We start from the raw sequence: 26,841 nt of genomic DNA, 5'->3' as shown, positions 1-26,841 counted from the left end.
ACAAACAAATGCAATACCACCAGTCGTTGCAATTTTAGACTATCGCAACGAATTTGGAATAAATCGCAACGCGAACTTCGACTATCACAACGAACTTGAAATAAATCATAACACGAACTTAGACTATCACAACGATTTACGATACCGAAATATTACGATTTAGTTGATCATTTTGATAAATCTAAAACAAAATTGGTTAAAATCATATGAAGGTTATTTTCTCTAAAATATATCCTTCCTTCTTCATCCCTTCTCCTCTCCTCTTTAGCTGATTCATTCCGTCCTCAGATCCGCCCTCGATCGATCCAAAACCAACTTCATTGTTTGAAAGTGGTTTCCGATCAGATCAAAATCAGATTGGTTTTTGTTTCCTCATTGGAGCGAAGTTTTTTTTCAAATATGGAAAAAACGACGGCGTTTATAACGGAGGAAGGCGACGGAGGTCAGGAGAGAGAAGTATTGTTGGACAGCAGCAACGGGAGCAACGGAAGCGGAAACGGCGACCATAAACATAGGCATAAAACTTCATCCAGCTTCGGTGGGGACGAGAAGGGGATTTTTGAATTTTTCGGATGGGTGTATCATATTGGAGTCAACTCGATCGGCCACGAATATTGTCATCTTCGCTTCCTCCTTATAAAGGGGAAATACGTTATGATGTACAAAAGAGATCCTCATGAGAACCCCGGTATTGTACGTAACGTCACTTTTCCTCTCTTTTTTCTTTTCTTTTGGACTTGATGGATCTTTTTTGACTATGTATACGTTCGTCATGTTGTTTTTAAGTTATAATGAATTTGATTTATTCATTTACAGAAATAATTTATTTAGGCAGTCTTCCTTCTAATTAGGGTGTTCCAGTGAATGGATTGACATCGAGACTGTATGTTTGTGGGTCTAAATATTTGATATATTTCCAAGACTTTGTTGAATTAGTAGAATGAGTTCATAGTATACAAGGCTGCCTTTAGATAATTCAGCTTAAGCATGGGGAAAAGAAGGTTAAATACATTTTTGTTTATGAAACCTTCTGGTTCCTTAAAAAGTTGGTATTTGTTTTCTCAGTTAGGAAATCAGGTCATTATAAATATAAAAGTTAAACGAGGGAGAATTTGCAACTTTTTGTCTGCAACTTATTTATTTGCTTCTAGGAGGGCACCCTTCAGAAGAGAATGCAATTCATAGAAGGTTAGATGCTTTGGAGTTTGTAGAGAACTGATTAAAGTTCATAACACCATACAATAATCAACAAGATGCGGCAAGTCTATCAAAAGAGAAGAAATTGCCCGTGTTATTGGTCTTGCTAATATGTGGCCTTTCATGACTACATGATTTAACTTATGAATTTAAGTTCATTATTGAATTTAATTTGTCTATACATTGTTATGAAAAGTGTCTCTAAATGTCTCTTACTCAACTCTGGGGCCTTGGATAGAGTAGAAATGTCTTCTGTTATGAGAAAGTGACAACCATGTAGGCCTACAATTACGAAGTTCAAATTCAAGGCTGTTTTTTTCTTCTGTAATTGCATTTAATAGGAGTCTATTTGCTATTCACTTAGTATTATGATGGTGAAATACGAGAGATCTTCAAATACAATATTATATTTGGAAATTGTTTTCAATTCTCTTGCTTGTTTTTCATTGTTATCGCTTGCCAATGTTCTTGAAGGAATAATTACTTCAGTTTTGTGTGTCTGACCATTCGTCCCATTTAATTGTTATGAATTCTCGCTTTCTAATATGTTATCTTTTCCAGAAACCTATTAGGAAGGGTGTTATTGGACCTACATTGATGGTGGAGGAGTTAGGACGGCGGAAAGTCAATGATGGGGTAAGTCTGTAGTAATCATTGTTTGCTTAGTTTGTTTTTATCATTCACTATTATTTTTCTTTCAAAAACTTGCTTTTGAATAGTATATTATGGTTCTTATTCTTCTTTTCCAGTTTTCTTTTTCTCACTAGCTCTTTCTGGTGGTTGATTGTTTATGCTTTTTTCAGTTGGATCACTTCATGATTTTTTATGGCTATTTTGATGATTTTATGGTTAAGCAATCTTCATGTTGTACTTGACACTTTTCTTTTGTTAACCATTTGCAGGATTTTTATGTTATACAATTTTACAATCGATTGAATGAGTCCAAGAAAGGAGAAGTAAGTTTGTTTCACAAAATTGAATTGATAATGATTGCTGGATATCACCTTTTATTGTGCATTTAATCATATGATATTCTGTTGGTATGTATAACCTTTGAGTTTATTGAGTTGTTGTAATTTGTAAATTTACAAGTTATTAGACAAATGTTTTGGAGAATATCATGCTTAAATTGGCTCATATTTCAACCTCTTCCTTAAATTATTTTTGAATCATCTCTAAAGATATTAAATCCTGTGGTTGGGTCTAGTTACCGATTGTGAAGGTTTATAAGTATTTCCTCTTGTCTAGTATGTAATATAACATGGAAGATGCAATTATTGACAAAATAAATGTGAATGGTTTAGTAATCAAAACCATATTTTTATTTTTCCTTTTTTTTGAGTCCTTCATGTCTAAAGCCATAGTGCGTTTGTTGGTTCCTTCGGTGATGCTAATGCATAATGCAGGACCAGGGAAGTGTCAGCTTTTACTTTTATACACAGATAATTAGCTCTTTAAGTTACTTTTCTTTCTTATTAATGGTTAGTTTGTCTTGTGTGTGGAAGTGACTCACAGCTAACTTAGTGTTTTTGGCTTCAAGATTGCTTGTTCTTCTGCTGGAGAAGCTCGGAAATGGATGGAGGCATTTGACCATGCCAAGCAACAGGTACTTGGAAGTCAGTTAAAAAGATTTGATTCACAAGTGTGGTTTCTTTCTCAGAAGAGATGAAATTGTTTTCCTCATGTATTCACATAACTTGCTACCCATTTCAACAGGCCGAATATGAACTTTCAAGAGGAGGTAGTACCAGAAACAAGTTAAGCATGGAGACTGAGTAAGCCATTTTCCTTGACTATCTTGTTATAGTAGCCTACTTGAGCTTGCTAATAATTAAAGACTGATTTTAGAGAACATTTATGGATAATGTATTTCTTAGGATCGAGGGGGAAATTCCATTAATAGATTTCAATTGATAGGTTGAGTAGATACTAAGAACAGAAGGTACTTATCTGTGAAAATAATGAAATGCAGTATAACTAGATAGTTCTTTGACGTTTACTTGAGGTTAAATTTTGGTTTTGGTATTCAATTCAACATATATATGTTTATTTTGACTATGTTGCTGAACTATAAGATATATCAGCTAGTAGCCTCTTGTAACAAAATCAAAATTTCTGCACGCTTCTACATATTATACTTTGTTTTAATACGTTCTTTTCTGGAAGAAAGATCAATTGCTCTGCCTGTTTTCTTCTGAAGTATTGATTTGGAACATCGACCACGAGTAAAGCGGTACGCACACGGACTGAAGAAACTTATAAGAATTGGAAAAGGTGAGTTGGTATTTGTCATGATTATGTATTTAGTCCACTGCACCTTTTAATATTTAAAAAGATTCTACTATTTTCACTTTGTGGTATAAAATTACCTCTTAGTGTATCACAGTTTTTTCTTCCTTATGTAAAATATTATGGAATTTGTGTCAAATGTTGTTTATCATGTGCAGGTATTTGATATTACAAATAAAATTATAGGTGAATCATGATAAGCTAATACTTCATGCATTGGTCTTAAGATAAAGAAAATGCTGCATCCTAGGGTCCGCATTCTACAAAGCCTATTTGGTTTTGTATCAGCTGTTTTGCTGAAATTACCAAATCTTAAATGAAGGTAATAAAAGTCAAGTGTGCATCCCAAGTTTGTTCAGTAACTCCAGTTGGACAATTCCAACAAAGTTGATTTTCTGGATAATGAAAATCAAGATAATGCGTTCGTAAATTTGAACGTAAGTTCGTGTTAGAAATTTCAGCAGTTCAAGCTTGCACTTTTTATCATGAAAGCATAGAGAAAATCCGTGAATAAAAGTTTTGTGGAAAAATTTATGATTTGGGGAGACTGAAAAGGCATTGCTGTGTCATATTCAAGCAGGAAACCATCTGAGGAAGTGAGAGTTAAATTGGAATTAATTGATATGAAGTCTCTTTTATTTATTTTGAAATTTAAAGAAAATAAATTTTTATGTTTCTAATATGTATGTCTTAATGCTGAATGCCTTTTCAACTTTTTATAATTCTTTTATAGTGCTGAGTAAAACTTGTAGTTTTTTTTTTATGTTGGCTGCTCATAGGTCCAGAGATGCTTTTGCGGAAAACCTCAAACTTGGGTGGTTATGGTACTTCAGATGGATACTTTGAAGGGCAATTTGGAGATGCAATTGAAGCACATGAATGGAAATGTGTTCGTACGATCAATGGTATTTTCTTTTGGTTAAACAAAATGCATTAATCCAAAAGAGAAAAAAATGCAAGATATTAAATTGTAACAAATACCAATAAGTTTAAACTTGTTGGACTGGAGCAATGATATATTAAAGCACTGTAGACATTAACCTCCAGAGCTGGAAAACTGTCATGATGCAGTCATATTGTCATTGTTAATGGTTTACTGCAATCAACCTTGTCCTTTCAATAATTCTATTTTGTCAGAGTTGCTCTAGCTTTATCATCTGATCTCCTGATTCCCGAGCATGTTGGCTGAAGAATTAAAAATTTCTTCTCATTAAGATCTGGATAATGAAAGATTTGACAATTTGTGATTTACTTTGAGTCTCTCAACATGCTAAGAAAATGGAATGGTCCTAATAGAGAAACAATTTTTGTATAACCATCTAAAAGTTTGCTTTCTGATTGGTTTCAGGTATTAGAATCCTTGAGGATGTGGCTGATTCTAAGGTATTTATAGTATCATACTTATTTTCCCCCCTTTTAATTTGTTTAAGAAAAGCATCGTGATAGATTTTCCCACATGCTTTTTGGAAGTTTGGAACTTTAGCCTTAATTTGAGAAAAATTGTACATGAACGTGAATGATAAAGAAACTTTAATTATTGGCTTTACAGTTAATACTTAGTGCCAAATATGCAGTTTACAGATAATGCAAATTGAACTTGTAGATCTAAATTTCTCAGTGCCTGTGTTTGTTTCTGCAGCTCTATTTTGTGTTAAAATAATAATTGATCAATCAGCTTTATGTTCCTAAACAATATGTTTATCAGATGAATGACTCAAATCTCTTCTTTAAATGATCTTCATATATTTATAGAATGGTAAAGCTGCCCTTGTAAAGGCTGTTGCTCTTGTAGATGCAAGTGCAGATACCGTTTTTGAAGTAATCTTAAATCTGGACCGCCGTAAGAGATATGAGTAAGCTGTTCCATCTATTTTCCTTGATTTCATATTCCTGGTACGCAAGTTTTGCTTCTCTACTAACTACCTTCACAGGTGGGATACGGTGACTGCTGACTTGGAGCTGATAGATTCCTATGATGGACACTACGATGCTGTTTATGGAATATATGATCCAAAATATCTTACTCAGTAAGTTTTTCCAGAAGGGGACTCCTGCTTTTCTGAAGAATCATTCCTCCAATGTGTAGTGCACATGTAAACATATCAAGTGGTTTTCATCAAGCCAATTCTGAGTTTGCACTTATGATTGGTTGATGTATCCTCAATTTTTTTTGTTTCTCTTTAAAACAAATAGTGATAAGGTTGAACAATATTTACTTTTCTCTTTAAAATCGATAGTGATAATTAGAGGTTGAACAGTATTTACTTTTCTCTTTAAAATCGATAGTGATAATTAGAGGTTGAACAGTAATTTCCTCAGTTAATATTAAGCTAATCAAGTTGGCATGAATCTACAGTATTTATTTTTCTCTTTAACCGATGGTGATAATTAGAGGTTGAACAGTATTAATTTCCTCAGCTAATATTAAGCTAATCAAATTGGCATGAATCTATTTTTTATCTTCTATCATAGGCTTGCATTTATTTGTCATATTACATGTTTTCTAGATGGAAATCCAAGAGAGATTTTGTCTTCACTAGGCAGTGGTTTCGAGGGCAAGATGGAACATACAGTAAGAGAGAATATGCTGATAATATTTTTAGTTTACTAACTTGCCCCTTTTTGCTCATGTATGTTATATTCTTGTTTGGCAGCGATTTTGCAACTTCCAGCTGTACATAAGAAGCGGCCTTCTAGGTCTGGATACAAGCGTACAACAATTAATCGTAAGAATTTGTATTCGTAGTTGGAATATTATTTTCTATCTGAAGAGTATGTTGATATCTATTGCATGAATACATTGTGCATTTAAAACAAGAGGAAGTGTTGTATTTCTGCTTTGCATCTCTCTTCTTTCTTTTGATACTTTTTGGAGGGATTGATTTATCCATATAGATGTGATTATTTTTTTATCTTTAGCAAATGCTGCTTTTAGATGTCTGGTTTCCATTTTGTGGCAATTCAATTGTTCATAAGGCAGTGCTAGGGTTTTGGATTGCTGTAAGATGTCTTTTATAGTTTTCATTGGTAAAGAGACCTTGTGCTATAAATCTTGCTTATATCCCTTTTCATAATATGTATCTCTTTATTTGTGGATGGCAGCATCTACATGGGAGATTAGAAGTTTAAATGCACCCATGGGTTCAAACATTGCAAAATGTCTCATAACGCATATGTTGGAGTTTCATACTGATGGATGGCTTCCATGGAAGAAAAATAGCTGCTCAAAGTTTGAAAATACCATTCCATATACTTTATTATCCCAAGTGGCAGGTTGAGTTATCTAATCAAGTTCTTATTATCTATTAATGGCTTAGGAAATCTTGTCTGATATCTTTATTTGACAGCTGGGCTCCAGAATTCTTTTGCATTTTAGAGACATGATCAGCTAAGAAAACCTAACTACACTGTTCAAATATGAACTGTTCTTTCATTTATCGCTTCAGTGGTAAATTCTATTGAGCAGGATTGATGTTGCTTGAACCACTTTATAGGTTTATCATTAGTATACATCGCTTGATTTTTTGACAATGTAACATGTAAGGAATACATTCCTTTCCTAACATTACCCACAGACCTGGGTTGCTAACGACAATGAGAGCATGAATGAAAAAATTTAAAGAGTTATTGTAAAAACAAAATATCCAAAAGCTGTGTCAAAACCTGCAGGATTTTGTGTCTGTTATCCTTTATGCCTCTGCTTCTGTAGTGTAGTTATGTTTCCTAGTAAATATGTTTCAGGGTTAAAGGAATATATTGGAGCAAATCCATCACTGAGTTATGAATCTTCCTCCACGGTTTTCCAATCAAAACTTTCTGATGTTTCAACTTCTAATAGCGACTTTGAGGATTCAGATGGGCAGGACGAATTCTATGATGCAATTGCTGGTGGTTCTTCTTCATCTTCTGAAGATGAAGAGAGTGAGGATGATCCAGACAAGAAGGTAATTCCATTGTGCCTCATTCAAAAATACAAGTGCCTGCCCTCTCCAAAGAAGAGCTAAAATTTGTTGTGCTATTTGATCTTGCTGAAATATTAGTTGTAGTTTTCCTAAAATCTTCTCTCATTGATAGCTTTCTCTCAACTTTATCAGGGAAGGAAGATTAAGCTGAAGAATGTATCTTGGGCCATCTCAAGCTTAGCTTTGAAGCGATCTTCAGGTTCTTTCTTGTCTTAAATTTTGTATCGGAAAAGATCAGTCTGGTTCTACTTTTTACTCTTATTTTGAAGGGACAATTTAAATCTTTTGCTACTAAGTTATGCACTCTGTTTTAATTTTGGTTTGTTAGATTATAACTTATAGCATAAATGATATATTGTCCTTTATTCCAGTTTGAGCTATTAAGTATTCTAAGTATGAGGTCACTGGATATGCAGCTCCTGATGTAAATAAGGAATTGGATCCTAGTGTACCTCCTTTCCATTTTGATCCAAGCCAATTCAATGGTTCCCTCTGTAAAGGAAAGGATGAGACTGACTCAAATTGTTGGACTTCTCCTAGTGGTAGGGGATTTATGATAAGAGGAAAGACTTACTTAAGAGATAGTGCCAAGGTGTGTTTTTTTCTTCTAAATCATTTGGCATGTATTTGTTTTGAGTGCCTTCATCTATTTATTTTATATCATCAAAGCATGAATATATATATATATATATATATATATAGATTTCCAGAGTTTGATCTTTGCTCATTGAAACTAAGAGTCTAACAAACCACAAGCTTGTTGGCAAAAACTTGAAACTTGACTTTCTGGTATATTATTATTGCAAAAGCGATGGAAATTGGAATGGCAATCTGTTTATGTTTGGTTGTAGTGCTACACATTCATTCTGGTCTCATTCTGAATTGATAAGTTTGCTTTATCTTTGCCAGTCATTAATTCTGTTTATGATGGGTCATGGATGTGATTTAGTTTACTTTAAATGTCTGGCTTCTATGATGTCTGACTGAAATTGGCTTTACATGTGTATCTGCTAGTGGTATTTTCTGTCTCACTGCTGTACTCTTCATTTGATTTAAAAGTTGTGACCCTCTGGTTTAATTCAGTCATTTTATGTGCTTTGTCTGAACTCTTATCACATTTTGATTTATTTATTACTTCTAGCTTTCATATTTTGCGTTTTCTTGTTGTCTTGGCTTTCTGCATGATGGAAAAAAATATTTTTGTTTTGTTTCTGACAGAGGGACATCATTTTGATTCATTTTTAATTTTAGCTTTCATAATTTGTGAGTTCTTGTTCTCTTGACTTGATGAGTTTTCTGTGTCATAATGTGCAGCTTTTAATGCAAATTAGAAATTATGGTTTTCTATATGATGGAAAAACATTTCTTTTTGTTTCATATCAGAAAGAGGGACAATCCTCTTCCTTTGGGTGTAGTATATGTGTTATGTGCTTCACATTCCTTGTTCTTGCTGAGACTCTATTTGTTCTGCGGAGAATCTATTAATATTGTAAATCTTTTTGCAGGTCATGGGTTCAGATCCCCTTCTCACGCTATTAGCTGTTGACTGGTTCAAAGTTGATAAAGCCACAGATAAAATTGCATTGCATCCTAGGTGTCTAGTTCAGGTATTATATGAGGATTCATTCTGCGCTCCCCTTTCATTGCAGTTGTGTTTTAACATTGTGTAGAAGTGATTCATTCTAAGCAAATTTGCTGCAGTTTGTGTTTTATTTTTTCATTTACTTTTGACGATAATTGTGTAGTGAAGCCTTACTACTTTAGTTCGCTATTAGCCTTCTGGATCTGTTCATCTTACATTCTCAAAATTTGTTGCTAAAATCTAAAAAAGGGAACAGTAGTATTTCACAAATTTTCATGCTATAGGGAAGCTGTTCCTATGCTAAAGGAATACTTTTCAATATTAGCAGAATTTTATGTATTTTGAGGTTTTGCTTATAAGGTATATATTTTTGAACAGATTTGAGAAAATAATTATTCTGATATTTCTCTACCAGCAGATTATATCTTTTAAAGGAAGAATTAGTACAAAAAATAGGAAAGAATCCCTAAAAATTAGGAACTACAATTAGAGACGTATTTACACTAGGTTAACTCCTAAAAATAAGGAACAAGATTCAGTCCCTCAATTCTAGGATTTCCAACACCCCCCTCAAGCTGGTGTGTAGATGTTTATCAATCCCAGCTTGCCAATAAAATCTTCAAACACGTTCTTACTCAGACTTTTAGTTATCAAGTCTGCAACTTGTTGCTTAGTAGGAAGATAGATGATACAAACTTCTCCTGAATTTACCTTCTCTTTGATGAAATGACGATCTATCTCCACGTGTTTAGTACAATCGTGATGAACTGGGTTATGTGCTATATTGACAGTAGCTTGATTATCACAATATACCTTTATAGGTTTGACCTAGGATACTTTAAGTTCCTTCATTAATCTTTGTAACCAAATTCCCTCACATATATCATGAGATAAAGCTCGATATTCTGCCTTTGCACTGCTACGAGCCACAACGAACTATTTTTTACTTCTCCATGTCACAAGATTGCCCCACACATAGCTACAATAACCACTTGTAGATCGTCTGTCACTCACTGATCCTTCCCAATCAGCATCAATGTAAAGTTCTATGTCACGACTGGTGTTTTTCTTGAAATGAAGACCTTAACCCGGTGTTCCCTTCTAATACCTTAGCATCCTGTAAACTGCCTCCAAATGTTTTTCCTTTGGAGCATGCATATACTGACTGATGACACTCACACCGAATGCAATATCAGGTCTGGTGTGAGATAGATAAATTAGTTTTCCCACGAGTCGCTGGTATCTCCCCCTGTTTACTTCTTCCCCATCATCATCATTGCCTAGCTTAGAATTGAACTCCATTGGGGTCTCGGCAGGTTTACAACCTAGCATGCTAGTTTCAGCCAATAAATCATGAGCATACTTTCGTTGGGAAATAGAAATGCTTGTCCGAGTCTGTGCTACTTCCATGCCAAGGAAGTATTTGAGATTTCCCAAATCTTTAAGCTCAAATTATGTGCTGAGGAAGTCTTTTAGTTTCAACAACTCACTCGAATCGTCCCCTGTTAGGATAATATCATCAACATAGACGATAAGAATAGAGTATCTCCCACTTCCCGAGTGTTTGTAAAATAGTGTATGATCTGCTTGCCCTTGGGTGTAATTCCTGCTGGTCATAGCCTTGGAAAACCGGGTGAACCAAGCTCTTGGGGATTGTTTCAATCCGTATTTAATTTGCATACTCGTCCTTTTTCTTCTTCAAAGCCTGGTGGAAAGTCCATATATACCTCCTCGCTCAAGTCTCCATTGAGGAATACATTTTTTTCATCAAGTTGTGTTAAGGGCCAATCAAGGTTGACAGCTAAGGAAAGGAGGACTCGAACAGTATTAAGCTTTGCAACGGGGGCAAATGTCTCATCATAGTCGAGACCATAGGTTTGAGTAAAGCCTCTTGCCACAAGTCGGGCCTTGTGCCGATCAATACTCCCATCAGGCTTGATTTTTTGTGGTGAAAATCCATTTACAACCCACAGTTTTCTTCCCTTCTGGCAGATCTGTAACTTCCCATGTCCCATTATTTTTTAGAGCATTCATTTCTTTAAAAACATGTCTCCATTCAGTTGATTTCAAAGCCTCTTTCACATTTCTTGGAGTCTCTACTTTGTCAATATTAGTTACAAAAGTTTTGCAAACTTTAGATAAATTTCCATAGGATACAAACTGAGAGATTGGATGCTGAGTACAAGTTCTTGTGCCTTTACGAACAGCGATGGGAAGGTCCAAATTCGACGAACCAGGAGAATGTTCTGGAACAGGACAGTCCTCGGAGTTTGATGAATTTGGCATTGTTGTTGTGTCGTTTTTAGGAGGGAAATGTTTTCGAGAATAAACAATGATTTCTAGAGGCTGTAGCTGGGGTTTCTCAGAGGGATTAGGTTGCTGAAGCTTACTTCTAATGGGGATTTCATCGCTGGGAAGTTCATTTCTCTCCAGTGGAACACTCAAATATGGTGTTATGAGGACAGGGTCATCCTTAGAATTTTTTGTGATGGTGGAGTTAAGGATAGGCTCAGGGGGTATAATAAGAAAAGTATGGAGAGTCTCATCTTCACTAAGAGTCTCCCCCTGAAGATGAGTGGCAGTAAAATATGGGTCGTTTTCAAAAAATGTGACATCACGAGAGACAAATGTGCGACACAAGGTGGGTGAGTAACATTTGTATCCTTTTTGTGTAGATGAGTAGCCAACAAAGACGCATAGGTGTGCTCGAGGATCAAGTTTGGATTGATTAGGTTGGTGATTATGAACAAAGGCTTTACAACCAAATATATTGGCTGGTAGGATAGGAACACGAAATAGGGGGAAGTTTTTTTGTAGGACATGTAAAGGAGTTTGGAGATTAAGAACTCTAGAGGGCATACGGTTTATTAAATAACATGCAGTAAGGACAACCTCCCCCCATAGGTATTTTGGAACTTTCATGGTAAACATTAAGGCTCGAGCAATAGCTAGTAGGTGTCTATTTTTTCTTTCTGAGATCCCGTTTTGTTGAGGTGTGTCAAGACAAGAGCTTTGATGAATGATGCCTTGTTCAGAGAGGTAGGGGCTTAAAACAAAATTGAAATACTCCATTCCATTATTAGTGTGGAGCGTGTGTATGTTTGAGTCAAATTGGATTCGGATCATGGAGTGGAAATTCTGGAATACTTTTGGTGTTTCTGTTTTTTCTTTTAGAAGGTAAACCCAACACACTCTAGTATGGTCATCAATAAATGTTATGAACCATCTAGCACCTGTGATATTTTTAATACGACTTGGCCCCCATAGGTCACTATGAATCAAAGAGAAAGGTTTGGATTGTATATAAGGCTTCAAAGGATAAGGAACTCGGGTATGTTTTGACAATTGACAGATTTCACATTTCAAGGAATTGATTTTTTTATTCCGAAATAACATAGGGAGAAAATACTTCAAATACAAGAAATTTGGATGTCCTAACCTACGATGCCACATCATGACAGTGTCCTCGTTTGAAGCAGAGAGAGCAAATACTCCTTTTTTATTCTTGTCCTTGTAGTCATCCCATATATAGAGTCCATCATCAACCTTCAATGCCAATCATCCTCCCCGATTTCTGTTCCTGTATAATACACCCATCAACAGAAAATTCAGCACAAATAACCTTGTCTTCAGTAAGTTTACTTACTGACAGTAAATTACAAGATAAACTAGGGACATGAAGAGCTTTCTCAAGTGAGAAGTCCTTAGTGAGTCGAATAGCCCCAGTTCCAGCAACAGATGAGTATGAACCATCAGCTATCCGAATTCGAGATTGGTTGTGGTAGGGGGCATACGTATGGAATAGTGATAAATTACCTGTCATGTGATCGGATGCTCCCGAATCTAGAATCCATGATGGATGATTACTAGTGAATAGTTTCAAGTTGGGACTTTGCTAGGCGAACATCCTGAACGGCTTCAGTAGGTACAGGGGTCGCAGTGGATGAGCTGCCCAAGGATAAAAGAGCCTTATTTTCCTTCTGAATTTTTGTTGTACCAGGATAACCGTGGAGCTTGAAACATTTTTACTTGTGTGACCAGTATGGTTACAGTAGCTACACCACAGTCGATCTCCTGAGCGATTTAGTTTTGAATCATTCCCTGCTCGATTTTTTTGAGATTGAGGGCCCCTTGAGATTAGGGCAGATGATTCAATAGGACTGACCAGAATTGGTCACAGGTTTTGGTTCCTTGGAATCTCCCATCATTACTCGGCGACGATTTTCTTCTCTCCGAACCTCTGTAAATGCTTCTCCAATGGTTGGAAGAGGGTTTCTACCCAGAATACGGCCACGAACTTTGTCCAAGTCTCGGTTCAGCCCTGCTAGGAACTCATAGAGCCGTTCGTTATTGAGATGTAACATGAACTTGGTGTGCTCCAAGCCTTCACCCCAGTCCACTTCATAATACATATCGAGTTCCTGCCATAAGACTTTTAAGTTTTTGTAGTACTGTGTAACATTAAGAGTTCCTTGCTGAATGTCTTTTAATTTTAGCTTGATTTCAAAAACTTGAGAAGCATTTCCTAGATTAGAATAATTTTCCTTGACTGCATCCCACATTTCTTTTGCAGCCTTGAATAAGAGTTAGGTTCGACTTATGTGACTCTCCATGGAGTTGATAAGCCAGGCCATGACAATAGAATTGTTGAGTTCCCACGTAGCATATGTAGGATCAGTAAGGGGAGGACGTAGAATTTCTCCACTGATGTATCATAGTTTCCCACGGCCTTGAATCACCATGAGTACCGATTGGGACCACTGTAAAAAATTCTTCCCATCTAATCGGTGATTAGTGATTTTGAGGGACGAATTAACATCACTATGAGAGTGCTTGATTGACATTCTGAGTTACTTGTGAAGTCTTAGAATCAGAAATATTTCCAGTGTTTGCCATGATAGAAAAACAAGACACGGGAGAAGATTAAAGTAGAATGGATCAGAAATATCCCTACAGCTCTGATGCCATGAACAAATTTGAGAAAATAATTATTATGATATTTCTCTACCAGCAGATTACATCTTTTAAAAGAAGAATTAGTACAAAAAATAGGAAAGAATCCCTAAAAATTAGGAACTACAATTAGATACATTTTACACTAGGTTAACTCCTAAAAATAAGGAAGAAGATTCAGTCCCTTAATTCTAGGATTTCCAACAATTTTTACCCTTGCTTCTGTGGATAATTAAATGAATGAACAAGGACTCATCTAGCAGAAAGTCAAATTTGGTATTCTTGGTTTTATTTATTGTATTGAGACATTTCTGAGCTGGAATACAAATGTTGCCTTCAGATGAGGTTTTTCTTAAGTTTTGTACATTTGATTAACCTTTAGACTGGATGAAACCATTTTAACCAACATTGGGAAGCTTCAAAGTTTTCAGTTTTTATGGTGATCTATAGTATTTGTTTCTTCTATTTATATCTCTAGCTAACAATAATAATAAAAAAAAGCCCTTTCCCCCTTCAATTGTTCCACTTAACACCAATCTTTTAAAAAAAATGTTTATTATCTTATCTTTTCTTGCACAATCATTCTGCCTTCTGCAACATCCTCATTCCAACTACACTAATTTTCTCTGTATTATGAGACTTAGCAAACCTAACAAAAATTCAAAATGCTAGGTAGACTTGCAATTTTTTTGATAAGAAAGTAGGCCTCGTTAAAAACACCCTTCATGATTAATAGAGCAGAAAATGCTCCTTAATCAGCGGAAGGAGGAAAAGAGTGCCTTAGGATTCATTAATAACCAAAAGATACATAATGTTTAATAACAAACATAAACACTCCCTTTACAATAACCAACCCAAAGACTAAAATATCCTAATCAGAACAGTGAACTAGCCAATACCAGCCTTAGCTAAGCTATCAGCCTCCACATTGGCTGTTCTAGCAACCCATCTAATAGTTCCATTCAAATCTGTCAACATAGTAACAATGTCTTTCACTAAGTCTAAGTAGACATAGGGACAACGATCATAATTCTTTACCCACTCCACTGCTAGTTTACTGTCTGTTTCCACGATTAAACGTTCCTTAAAACGCTGATGAATGGAACCAAAGAAGATTAATCCCTTCTTAATTGCCATAAGCTCAATCAATAAAGGAGGACCTGGACCAGCAGCCTCTTGGAAAGAACCCATAACCGAGCCATCCTCCATTCTATGAATGCCCCCAACACCACTTTTTCCTCCAATCTACATTCACTGTTGCATCCACGTTCAGTTTAATAAAGCCATTTGGAGGAGGAGACCAAGAAACAGTTTTGATGATAGAAAACCTTGAATTCGAGCAAAAATCCCCAAGAGATGGATCACTAATGAGAGTCCTTTAGAATAGACACATCCTTGGAATTAGCTAAGAACCAAGTAGCCAGCCTACATCTTGCCATTAAAAATAGATCAATCTGATCTAACCTTCCCCCATTAAACACAATGTCATTCCTAAATTTCCAAGTAGTCTAAAGAACCACTCCCAGAATAAAGGACCAAATTTTAGAATTAGGCACCATAGCTTCCCAAGCTAACATGTGAAGATACTAACTTTTTATCCATTTTTATTTATTTATTTATTATTATTATAATTATTATTATTATTATTATTATTATTATTATTAAAATATATATATATATATATATATATATAAATAATAATAAAAATTACAAGCCCAAAAATCGAAGGCCCAATCAACCGGCCCAGACCAAACTGAAACCCTAAACATTTAGGGTTTCAGCTAGGGTTTCTAACCCTAGCGCCGCAGCCGCCTCTCCAGTTGCCAGAGACCGTTGCCGACGGTCAGCTGCCAGATGCTCGAACCCACTTCAGCCACGACGCCGCCGCCTCGCTGAAGACTCCAGAAGCTTTGCTGCTTCAACACCCGCCGCCCACGTTGCAAGCTCTAGGGGTGAGTCACCACATAGCTCGGTGACTCACCGAACTCCACCCTTAGGACCGGTCCGAGACAAGCGCCGGTGATGGCTATAAAGCCATCACCCAACCTGCAAAGAAAACGGAGGACAACCAGCAAAAACAGAGAACAAAAAAAAAACAGAAAGCAAATCACTAAAACAACAAGGAAAGGAAGGAGAGAGACTTACCGTGGAAGCCACCGCCTTGATCGGAGTTACCACCGGCCTCTAGACGTCACCAAAAACCTTCGAAAACCGAAGGTATTTTCTTAGATTTGCTCCGATCGGGAGCTATTTAAAAGAAAAGACCACCGGAACCGTCATTAGTACGGTTCGATCTACATTTTAGTGTAAAAAAAAATTTTTCCGGCCACCGAAGGCGGTGGCCGGCGGCGGGGTCAACGCCGGCGAACGGCTGTCGGCCGGTGTGCTTCTCTCTGTTTTAGAGAGAAGCGAGAGAATTCTGAATTCTCTCAAAGAAGAGAGAGAGAGGGAAGAAAGGAAATGAGAGCTGACCCTTCGGGCCAGCCGGTTTCGGGCATTAAATAGCCCTTCCCAAACGACGTCGTTTCGGGGAGGGCTATTTGTGTAATTAACTAAGGGTTAAATCCCGTCCGCAGTCCCTTAACTTGTAATCCTTACATTTTAGTCACTAAATCGAATTTATAATTCTTTTAATTTGGTCTCTAAATTTTATTTATTTATATTTTAGCCCTTAACTGTATTTATAAATATTTAGGATAAATAACATATTTAGTCCTCTAATTTTATTAACTAATATTTTAACCCCAAATTATATTTTTAATTTATTTTAATCTGATAATAAAATTTTATATAATTTTATTTTAGTCACCAAATTAATAAATAAGGAAAATTGCATGTTTAATCCCTATAATTTTAAATAATTAATTATGAATTAGGTATTTAATTTTAATTTTATTATAATTTAGTCACTAATTTTAAATATTAGCATTTATTTTACTGCCTTTAAATATATAGTTCTAATTGTATTTTTATTGTTTTAATTTTACTTGTTTATATATTTAAATATTATTTTTATTATTATTATATAGTCATATAAATATATATATAATAAAATATAATTTATATTTTTTTACATAAATTTTTTATCATATTTTAATATTTATTTATTTATTTTTCAATATCGAAGAAAAAGGCAGTCTTAATACAACTGGATGTCCTATTCTGGTATTTTAAAATTAAATATTATAAAAAAATTATTATAATTTAATTTTATTTAAATTATTATATTAATATTTATTAATATCAAAGAAAAGAGCTGTCTTAAGGTACCTAGAAGTCTTTTTCTGATATTTCTAAATAAATAAATATTTTATTTATAAATATATATAAATTATTTTTTTTCCTCATAATTATAATTTTGAAATAATAGGATTATAAATTAAATATATTTTGAATTTTTAAATTTCTAATAATAGAGACAATTTATAATTAAAAAGTATCAATTTTGGGCATTGTAGGGGTGCTAATCCTTCCCTAAACGTAACCGACCACGAATCCCTTTTTATTATTAAAAAGAACGAATTTTTGGTTAAAACGCAGATCAGTTTATCTTTTAATTGATGTTTTCTTAAAAACTCTTTTAAAAGATATTTTTTAGGTATTCGACCTACCTGACCCAAAAGGCCGATGGCGACTCCCAAATTATTTTAAAAAGCATTTATTCACATCACTTTTCCCGCTAAGTAAAAAAATTCGTACCCGGACGAAAACCGGTTACGACAACATGAAGCTTTGTGCATTGGCATGCAAAACCGAACAAACTCCCCAAAATTTTAGAAATTTATTCCATAGGGTCCATGCCACAAGGCAAGTAAAAAATAAATGTGATGAAGATTCAGCCTCCTTTTTACATAGAGGATATGCAACATCTTCAATAGCTAATACTCCTCTCATTTGTAGTTCTTGTTTAACTGGCAATCTCTGATACACCACTTGCCACATAAATACTTCCACTCTAGGAGGCATCAAGCCCCTCCAAATGTTTTTCATCCAAAAGGAGTCTGCTGTCGAAACAGGACAGCATGACTTCACACTCGAATTTATAGAATAAATTCCATCCCCATTCCCTCTCCATATCAACCCATCAGACAATTCATGGGACAGAGTGATATTGTGAATTAGAGCCATTAAATCACAAAAATGAACCATTTCTCAATCACTCAAATTCCTTCTCATATTAACATGCCAGAACCAGACCGAAACTCGCCAAACTCATTGAGCTTCCCATTTTTGTTTAAAGCGAGAGCAAACAATCTCGGAAAAACATCCTTAAGAGGTGAATCAAGCGCCCAATTATCAAACCAAAAACTGATCCTGTCTCCATTACCCACACAAACTTTAAACAAACTTCTAAACTGAGCTCCAAACTGATCCTGTTTGAAATGATTTTGGACTACCGACTTCCAAATCCAAGAAGAATGTGCAGAAAGTTTTTTCTTGAACATCAGCAACCTGGGATCCAGATTATACTTGCTGCATATTACCCTCTTCCACACTGTGTTCCTATCATTAGCAAATCTCCAAGACCATTTTTCTAGGAGGGCTTTATTCATATAATTAATATCCAGAACACCAAGACCACCATCACTTTTTCCAGAACACACTGTCGACCAATTTACCCAATTGATTTTTTTGACCTCTACCCCTCTTCCCCATAAAAATCTGGCAATGATGGAATTTAGTTTAGCAATCACGACAGTAGGAATTTTGAAGAGGAACATGAAATAGGTGGGTAACGAACACAAAACAACCTTCAATAAGACCAATCTCCCTGCCATTGATAGAGTCCTCGCCTTCCATCCAGCTAGCTTCTTATAGAGGTTTTGCACAATCGGATCCCATAACACAATAGAATTCCTCTTAGCACCAGGCGACAATCCCAAATATTCTGATGGAAACTGACCTACTGCACAACCAATAGTATTTGCCCACTACATTACCTCTTCCTCACTAATATTGATACCAAATAATTTACTTTCAGTGAGATTTAGTTTAAGGCCTGTCATAACTTCAAAAACCTGTAGAACCCTCTTAACGTTTAGAATTTGTCTTCGATGCAGAGTAGAAAATGATGAGATCATCTGCGAATTGCAGATGTGATAAATTAAGAGAAGCCTCGTTTTTGCCTACAACCAGACCACAGAACAGACTCGAAGATACTGCCTTGAGTAGCAGTAAATTAAGCTCTCCAACGAAATTAAACAGCAACGGGGACAAGGAACATCTCTGCCTAAGACCTCTAGCCATAGGAAATTCATCAGTAGGTGTTGGAATTTTTTTGTGAAATAAGGCTTTTTTTTTCCAAAAACGACACATCCACACTCACATTATTTTAGGCAATCGAGTGGTGTTTTGTATGTTAACACCTTAATAGGCATCCTATTTATCAAGTAAGCGGCTGTTAAAACTGCTTCACCCAATAAGTATTTGGGAACATGCATGTAAAACATTATGACACGTGCTACTTCAAGTAAATGTTTATTTTTTCGTTCTGCTATGCCATTTTGTTGAGGGGTATCCCGACATGTAGAGTGATGAAAAATCCCTCTCTTTCAAAAAATCACCTAAGTGCTCATTAAAATATTTTGTTCCATTGTCAGAATGTAAAATACTAATCTTGGTTTGAAATTGGTTTTCAATCATAGTGTAAAAATTTTTGAATAAATCTTTCACGTCAGACTTTTTATTCATTGGATAAATCCAACATAACCATGTGTGGTCATCAATAAAAGTAACAAACCACCTTTTACCAGAAATAGTAGTAACTTTAGAAGGGCCCCAAACATCACTATGAATCAGATAAAAAGGTTTGGAGGCCTGATAATCTTTTGATAAATAAGGGGAACGACGGTTTTTTGAAAAAATGCAATTTTCACAATGAAAAGAAGAACAATCAATCCCTTTAAATAATTCTGGAAATAAGTGTTTCAAATAAAGAAAACTAGGATGTCCTAGTCTATAGTGCCACAACATTATTTTTTCTCGAACAGAAATTGAACTAGTACCACTAAAGCTTTGAACTTTTTTATTACTGATAGATACTTCATCAAAGTAATAAAGACCTTCAATCATCCTAGCACGTCCAATCATCATCCCCGAGTTCCGGTCCTGAAATTCACAATGTGATTCAAAGAAGGTAATGCAACAATTAAAATCTCTAGATAGTTTACTGACAGACAAAAGATTGCAGGCTAATTTAGGGACATGAAGAACATTATTGAGATTAATTTTCTCTGTCAGTTTAATGAGTCATTTTCCTGCAATAGGTGAAAAACTACCATCGGCAATTTTAATTTTTTCATTTCCAGGGCAAGGTGAATAGGTATTAAATAAATGAGAAAAACTAGTCATGTGATCTGAGGCTCCGGAATCTATTATCCATGGAGAGGAATTTGGACAAGAAAGGGCTTTAGGATTACTACCTGTTTGTGCCAAAGAAACACTAGGAATACCGGATGAGAAATTAGATTTTATTAGTTTCAAGAGTTGATCAATCTGCTCTTTGTTGAAGGGACCTGAGTCAGCTTCACTTGCAGTAGGAATTCCACAATTCTTCTCTCCTTGCTTGTTGTTTTTCCAGTTAGCAGGTTTGCCATGAATTTTCCAACATGTCTCACGTGTATGGCAGGGTTTGTTGCAAAAATCGCACCAGACCCGTGGTTTATCATCAGACCTGCGCTGGTAGTTTGCTGCCTTGTAGGCTGCAACATCACTCAATAAGGCAGAATTTTCAATTAACTCACCAGTACTCTTCTTTTTTAGCATGACATTTCTTCGGCTTTCTTCTCTTCTAACTTCGGAAAATATTTGGTCATTGAAAGCTTTATGGTTTTTTGATAGTCTGTGATAGGAAAGATATTTTGCAATGGGATGTTGAGTGCAATTTCGGACACATTTCCCAAGTGCTATAGGGACATCAAGATCAGGAATACTAGGTGAATTGTTGGACAAAGTGGAGGAAATCAAAGGTGTAGTAGGGATAGGATTACCTGAAGTTTCGACACCAGAACTTAGATCTTCAGATTGGTTTCGTGCAGGGTTGATATTTGAGTCTTTATTTCTCAAATGAAATCTCTTCCTAGTATAAAACTGAAGCTCAGAATTCAAATCACGTTGATTAGTTTGTAGTACTTCTCCCCCTGAACGAGAATCTCCTTCATTAGGCACCAACAAACCTGGTTCTCCTAGGCAATCGTTATTAGAAACACTTGAATTTGGATTTTCAAAGCGACCACTCTCAGAAATGCGTGGTTTTTGTATAGGATAAATGACATTGGGTAGTGGGATAGAAATGTCCCAAAAATTGTCTTCTACATCACTTGTCTCCCCCTGAAGAGAATATTTTTTAACTCACCAGTACTCTTCTTTTTTAGCATTACATTCCTTCGGCTTTCTTCTCTTCTAACTTCGGAAAATATTTCGCCAATGGATGGAAGAGGAGGTCTACCAATAATCCTTCCTCGTACTTCATCAAACTCAACATTGAGGCCGGTAAAAAACTTGTAAATACGACTATCTTCTACAGTTTTCTTATGGTGATTACAGTCGTCAATACTTTTCCATTCGTATGTGTTGAAGAGATCAAGATCCTGCCACAGCCTTTTCAACGAATGGAAATATGTGGTGACAGAATTATCTCCTTGACGAATCTCCTCCAATTTTAAAGTCAACTCAAAAACCTGAGATTGGTTGCCTAGGTCAAAATACATCTGACTAACATTATCCCACAATTCTTTTGCAGTAGGATAGCACATGTAATTGGAGCTTATGTCCTCCTCCATGGAATTGACCAGCCATGTCATAACGATGGAGTTTTCAGCATCCCAAGTAGCGTACAGCGGATCATCAACAGCAGGAGCCTTCTTGTCACCAGTGATGTAATCGATTTTCCCTTGCCCACGAATATACATCCGGACTGATTGTGACCATCGGAGGAAGTTGTCACCATTTAAGCTGATGGTGGTGATTTGGACAGAATGAGAATTGGAGTGGTGCTGCGGAGTGGCCGCAACAGGGGTTGAGGTGATTTCCGACGTGACTTCGGACATGGCTACAGTGATTTTGGAACTACTGTGTTTTAGAGTTAAGACACGATTATGGCTCTGACACCAAATTAGAAAAGAATGAAGAAATAATATGTGTCTTATTTCTTGAATGAGTACAAGGTTCCTTTTATACAGAGAGAAATTGCAACAAAAAAAGAAACTAATTAGAGCCAATATTTGACAGTTTTTACTTTCCTACTTTTTCTTGATTTACATAGAAAACAAATCCTAGAATATCTCACAGATTATGACTAAATCAAGGCTTTCAATGACCAAATTTCCAACAGTAGGAACACCATTAACTAGCACTTACATCGAAGCAGTTGTAACACATTTCCGAATCTAATAACACCATTTTGATCCGAACCCCATTTTAGCCATAATTTTAAAGAGAATGTCCCAATCTACCGTATCATAAACCTTCTTGAAATCCACCTTCAATACACAACCCTTCAATCCTCTCTTCCTCCACAAGTCAATTCCTTCATTAGCAATAAATGAACAATCCAAAATTTGTCTACCAGGAATGAAAGCAAATTGTGAATCACTGATAATATCATCGATGCAACACCTCAGCCTTCTCGCAAGACACTTTGAAAGAATTTTATACATCCCAACTACTAAACTAATAGGTCTGAAATCATCTAAACCCCCAATATTAGAACCCTTTGGAATGAGAGTTATAAAAGAGTGATTAATGCCATGCTCCCAATCCTTTTCTAAGAAAAAATTATGGAAAAAATTCAGAATATCACCTTTCAAGGAGGGCCAATTTTTTTTTTTTAAAAATCCCATATTCAACCCATCCGGCCCAGGAGCTTTTTTGCTATCACATGAGTTTAGAGTTTCCCAAATCTCATCTTCCGTAAACTCCTTTTCCAACATAAGACTCTGCTCCATGGAAATTCTTGAGAAATTCAACTTAAAATCCTCCATTTCCAGAGTAGATCGGCTGTTAAAAGCTTTGAAGAAATGCTCTCTGACAGTAGACTTAATAAGAATAGGATCCTTGAAAATTTCACCTCCAACATTAATAGCATGTAGAGAGTTCATCCTTCTCCTAATGGTAGCACAAGTGTGAAAAATTTTAGAATTCCGGTCACCTTTAACCCACTTCTCTCTTGAATTTTGGAACCAGATTTGTTCCTCAATTCTGTAAAGTTTCCAAAGGTCATTTCTCAATAACCTCAACTCTTCTAGACTGTCATAGGCATTGGAAATTTGGTTTTGCTGAATATTGTTTTCCAGTTGGTTAATTTTGTCTTCTAGAATAGAAATATCAACACGTGGATACTGATTCATATTCCCAGACCAGCTCTTAATAGCAACTTTTGTATTCCTAAGAATGCTCAAAATACCATCTTTTTTCTTGTCCTTGAACTCCTTAATAGACTCATCAACCTTCTCCAAACCATCCTCATCCATTAGATAGCTAAATAGCCTAAAAGGTCTCTTGCCTTCCCCACTTTTTAGAATTATTGAATTATGATCCGAGATAGATTTAGGCAGTAACGTTTGAGTGATACCAGAAAATGCTGAGGAGAAACTGACATTCAACAGAAACCTGTCCAGCCTAACCACAGTGGGAAAATCTCGATTACTACTCCAGGTAAAATTCCCTCCAATTAAAGGCAAATCAATTAGCCCCGTTTGCTGAATAAATAGACTAAAAATTTCCATAGAATTTCTATTTTGAGATCTACCTTCCTTCTCATCTTCTGTTAAGTAGGCATTAAAGTCCTCTCCCACACATAAAGGCAAATTGTACCCATTCAAAAACAATCCCAGTTCTTCAAAGAAATCAACCTTTTCTTCTTCAACAGACGGACCATAAACGTTTATGAAGCCACACCTAAATTGGTTGGATCTGAATTTCCCAAAAACAACAATGAACCTCCTGTGGATAAACTGATCTTTTAGCTCAAAATAACTATCATCCCAACAACTTAAAATACCTCCTGAAGAACCTACTGCTGGTGACACAACGAATCCTTGCAACTTATTTAACCCACTTCTTAAAAAAGATTTTGGCAAAATCTCAAGTTTTGTTTCTTGTAGAAAAAGAAACGTTGGTTTTTTCTCATAAATTAACTTTTGAACATCTCTCTGTTTTTCTTTCTTGCCCAGTCCCCTAGCATTCCACGACAAACTAAATAGCTTTGACATCATTTTATTGTTTGAAACTACCAAAACATTCACAGAAATCACCCACGAACTCAGCTAGCCCGACTCAAACCTTTCTCCAAATCCATTATTTTCTGTAGAAAAGCATTCTTCCCTTCCTTGAAAGATATACCCAATATCCTGCTAATTTCCCATGTAGCAATAGCTTCCTCCAACAACATTGGAAAAGTTGATGAAGATAATGTAGAAACACTAGCATGATCTAAAGTATCCCTAATGAGGGATCTTTTAACTCTCCTGTTAAAGCTCCTCCCCCTTAAATCATCACTATCCCCTTCTGAAAGAACAGTAGCCTGTGGAGTTTGAGAATGATACCCTCTTGGAATTAATATCGTACCCAACTTATTACTGCTCTCCCATGCTAATACATCCAGCCATATATTCCTTTCCTTGGACCTATTATAGACTCTCTTATGGATTTTATTTAACTTTCTTCCAACCGGAGCACTCTTCATGGATAGAGAACTAACAGAACGAGTTTGAGAACCAGCTCTTGTACTAAGCAACTTTAAGCCTTCTGCAGTCCCCACTGCACCATCAATCCCTGTTGTATCCTTGATGCCAACCACATCTGACAAAAAACTTTGATTTCCCCTAGCTCTTTCTCCATCCCCTGATCTGCTTAGAGAATTAAGATTATGATTTTGATTATCATACCCGAGCCCAATAAGATCTATTGCTGGCCCAGCAGGAATTAATCTCTTTATTGGAGAAAAGGTTTCACTGCTCCTTTCTGATTGGGCCCTGCAAGCTACCTTTTTTATTCTCCTTATTTCTGATGCCCAGCCCAGCATAGTCACCCTTTTTACTACTCCCCAAGCTTTGAAAATCTGACACTCCCTCATTAATGCCTTTCCCTTCCAAGCTTCTTTTTGAAAACTGAAATTCTTTACCTGCTACACCAACCCCGGCAGAAAATCCCAGGTCAATTCAAATGTCAACTTTCTGACGAGCTTCCTCAATAAGCCGAACTGGACCTGACATGTCAGGAGATTGTGAGCTGACATCTTCCTCCTCTGACGACTCGATGACTGTGCGTTTTCCATCGGAAAATTTCTCTGGCGTGTTGCCAAGAAAGAAGTTTGAAACCAGTGAAGTAGATCCCAGCTTTGTAGTCACCTTAAAAGATCTTCCGTAGGAGCCTAAAGTTAACACTTCCGGGACATCAAACGGACTTGCCACCCTTAGCAAAATTTTCACCGTCGAGAGATCTTCCCTGTTAATATTCGATTCCTGAATGCCCTCCAATGATCCCCACCTTCCTGTTGACTTCTCAAGGAAATGTTGTTGCCAACATAACAAAGGAACTCCATACAACTCAACCAGACAGTAAGCCATTGGCACACCACCTTCATTCAACAGAGGCGCTAATCGGTCGAACCAGAACCATAATTCCTCACTTTTATTCAACCATGCGTCCTTCATCAATTCCTCAGATTTGAACGTTACAACACAAGAATTCCATACATACCCCCAGCTTGCAATTTGAACTTCAAGACCTTCATTTCCCAAGGCTCTTTGAACCAATTCCAATTCGAAAGTATGTTTAACAATACCAGTGAGAGACCTTTTCACCCAGCTTGAACTTTCAGTAAGAATGTGCATCTCCCAAATATTCTTCTTCCCTCTCCCCTTGTTGACACTCTCATATCTGATTCCCTTTTGCTCCGACTCTATCTTCTGCGATCTGCTCGACAACAAGACATCTTTATATGATCTATCATCTCTTGTACTTCTCGGAATCACAGCCTTCTCACTAAGTTTAGATTTTTCTCCTATGACCTTTTCCTGAGCCTCAACTAGAGATCGAGATGAACCAGTCTTTCTGGTATTTTGCAACTCCAACAAAAAATTTCCTCCCATCAATCCACAACCCATTTAAGTTTTCGACTGCCCTCCTCAGCCCTGCTTCGTTACCAAACTGAACAAAAGCAAACGTGGAAGATTTATACTTTGGTTTGTTCATCACATTTGGTATGAAGACTCTCACCACCTGACCCTGATCGAGAAAAAGATTCCATAACTCTCTTCTAGAGACTCTCCTACTTAGGTTGTCAATGAAAGCAGTCCAACTCACGCCGGAGGAAGACTGACCTTTTTCTCTTTCTCTCTCTTCTTTTCTGACTCTCTCACTCATCATTATTTACATCCTAGGTAGACTTGCAGTTTTTTAGATTTTCGTTTCAGTTTGGTGATATTTTAATTTGAGGACCGTTGAATTGACGTTTATACTTGGATTATATCCAGCAGCAAACAGTTTGCTACTCCTACAGGTTGTTAGAGACTATAATTTTTTTTGGAACTGTCGAACTATCTATTCTTCCATCTTTATATTCCTAGTATATGGGATTATTTATGTTCTAAAGATAAATAACACCCTTTTGATATTCTTTATTACACCAGACACCAAAGGTTCCTTTCCTGCTGGAACAAGCTAATTTTGCAAATATTTTAGCTCTTGTGCGTGAATTTGTATAGTTGTAAAACAGCTTATGAGTTATGACCTACTGCTATTTTTCATTTACAGACAGATGCTGGAAAAAAGCTTCCATTTATCCTGGTGATTAATCTCGAGGTATGTATGTAGATGCATCTTAACCTCTTTTATCAGTGCTGGGTGCATGCGCTT

General features: G+C 36.1%; 1 protein-coding gene across 1 annotated transcript in view; it reads left to right on the top strand.

The window, feature by feature from the left end:
* Window positions 1–298: 298 nt before the first annotated feature.
* LOC120177656 (protein ENHANCED DISEASE RESISTANCE 2-like) overlaps window positions 299–26,841 on the top strand; it is a 29,721-nt gene continuing 3,178 nt past the window's right edge. The window contains exons 1-19 of the mRNA XM_039183730.1: window positions 299–327; window positions 390–693; window positions 1,759–1,833; window positions 2,100–2,153; window positions 2,738–2,803; window positions 2,914–2,972; window positions 3,398–3,471; window positions 4,266–4,391; window positions 4,835–4,869; window positions 5,239–5,339; window positions 5,418–5,513; window positions 5,994–6,058; window positions 6,141–6,212; window positions 6,589–6,759; window positions 7,228–7,430; window positions 7,581–7,647; window positions 7,865–8,040; window positions 8,954–9,055; window positions 26,740–26,787. Coding sequence (XP_039039661.1) covers window positions 400–693; window positions 1,759–1,833; window positions 2,100–2,153; window positions 2,738–2,803; window positions 2,914–2,972; window positions 3,398–3,471; window positions 4,266–4,391; window positions 4,835–4,869; window positions 5,239–5,339; window positions 5,418–5,513; window positions 5,994–6,058; window positions 6,141–6,212; window positions 6,589–6,759; window positions 7,228–7,430; window positions 7,581–7,647; window positions 7,865–8,040; window positions 8,954–9,055; window positions 26,740–26,787 — 1,884 coding nt within the window. The 5' untranslated portion in view covers window positions 299–327; window positions 390–399. The remainder of the gene's footprint in view (window positions 328–389; window positions 694–1,758; window positions 1,834–2,099; window positions 2,154–2,737; window positions 2,804–2,913; window positions 2,973–3,397; window positions 3,472–4,265; window positions 4,392–4,834; window positions 4,870–5,238; window positions 5,340–5,417; window positions 5,514–5,993; window positions 6,059–6,140; window positions 6,213–6,588; window positions 6,760–7,227; window positions 7,431–7,580; window positions 7,648–7,864; window positions 8,041–8,953; window positions 9,056–26,739; window positions 26,788–26,841) is intronic.

Source organism: Hibiscus syriacus, unplaced genomic scaffold (genome assembly GCF_006381635.1).
Source record: "Hibiscus syriacus cultivar Baekdansim isolate YM2019G1 unplaced genomic scaffold, ASM638163v2 tig00112293_pilon, whole genome shotgun sequence".
NCBI classification, from domain to species: domain Eukaryota; kingdom Viridiplantae; phylum Streptophyta; class Magnoliopsida; order Malvales; family Malvaceae; genus Hibiscus; species Hibiscus syriacus.
The sequence above is the reverse complement of the archived record's forward strand: the minus strand, read 5'-3'. Positions and strand labels throughout refer to the sequence as shown.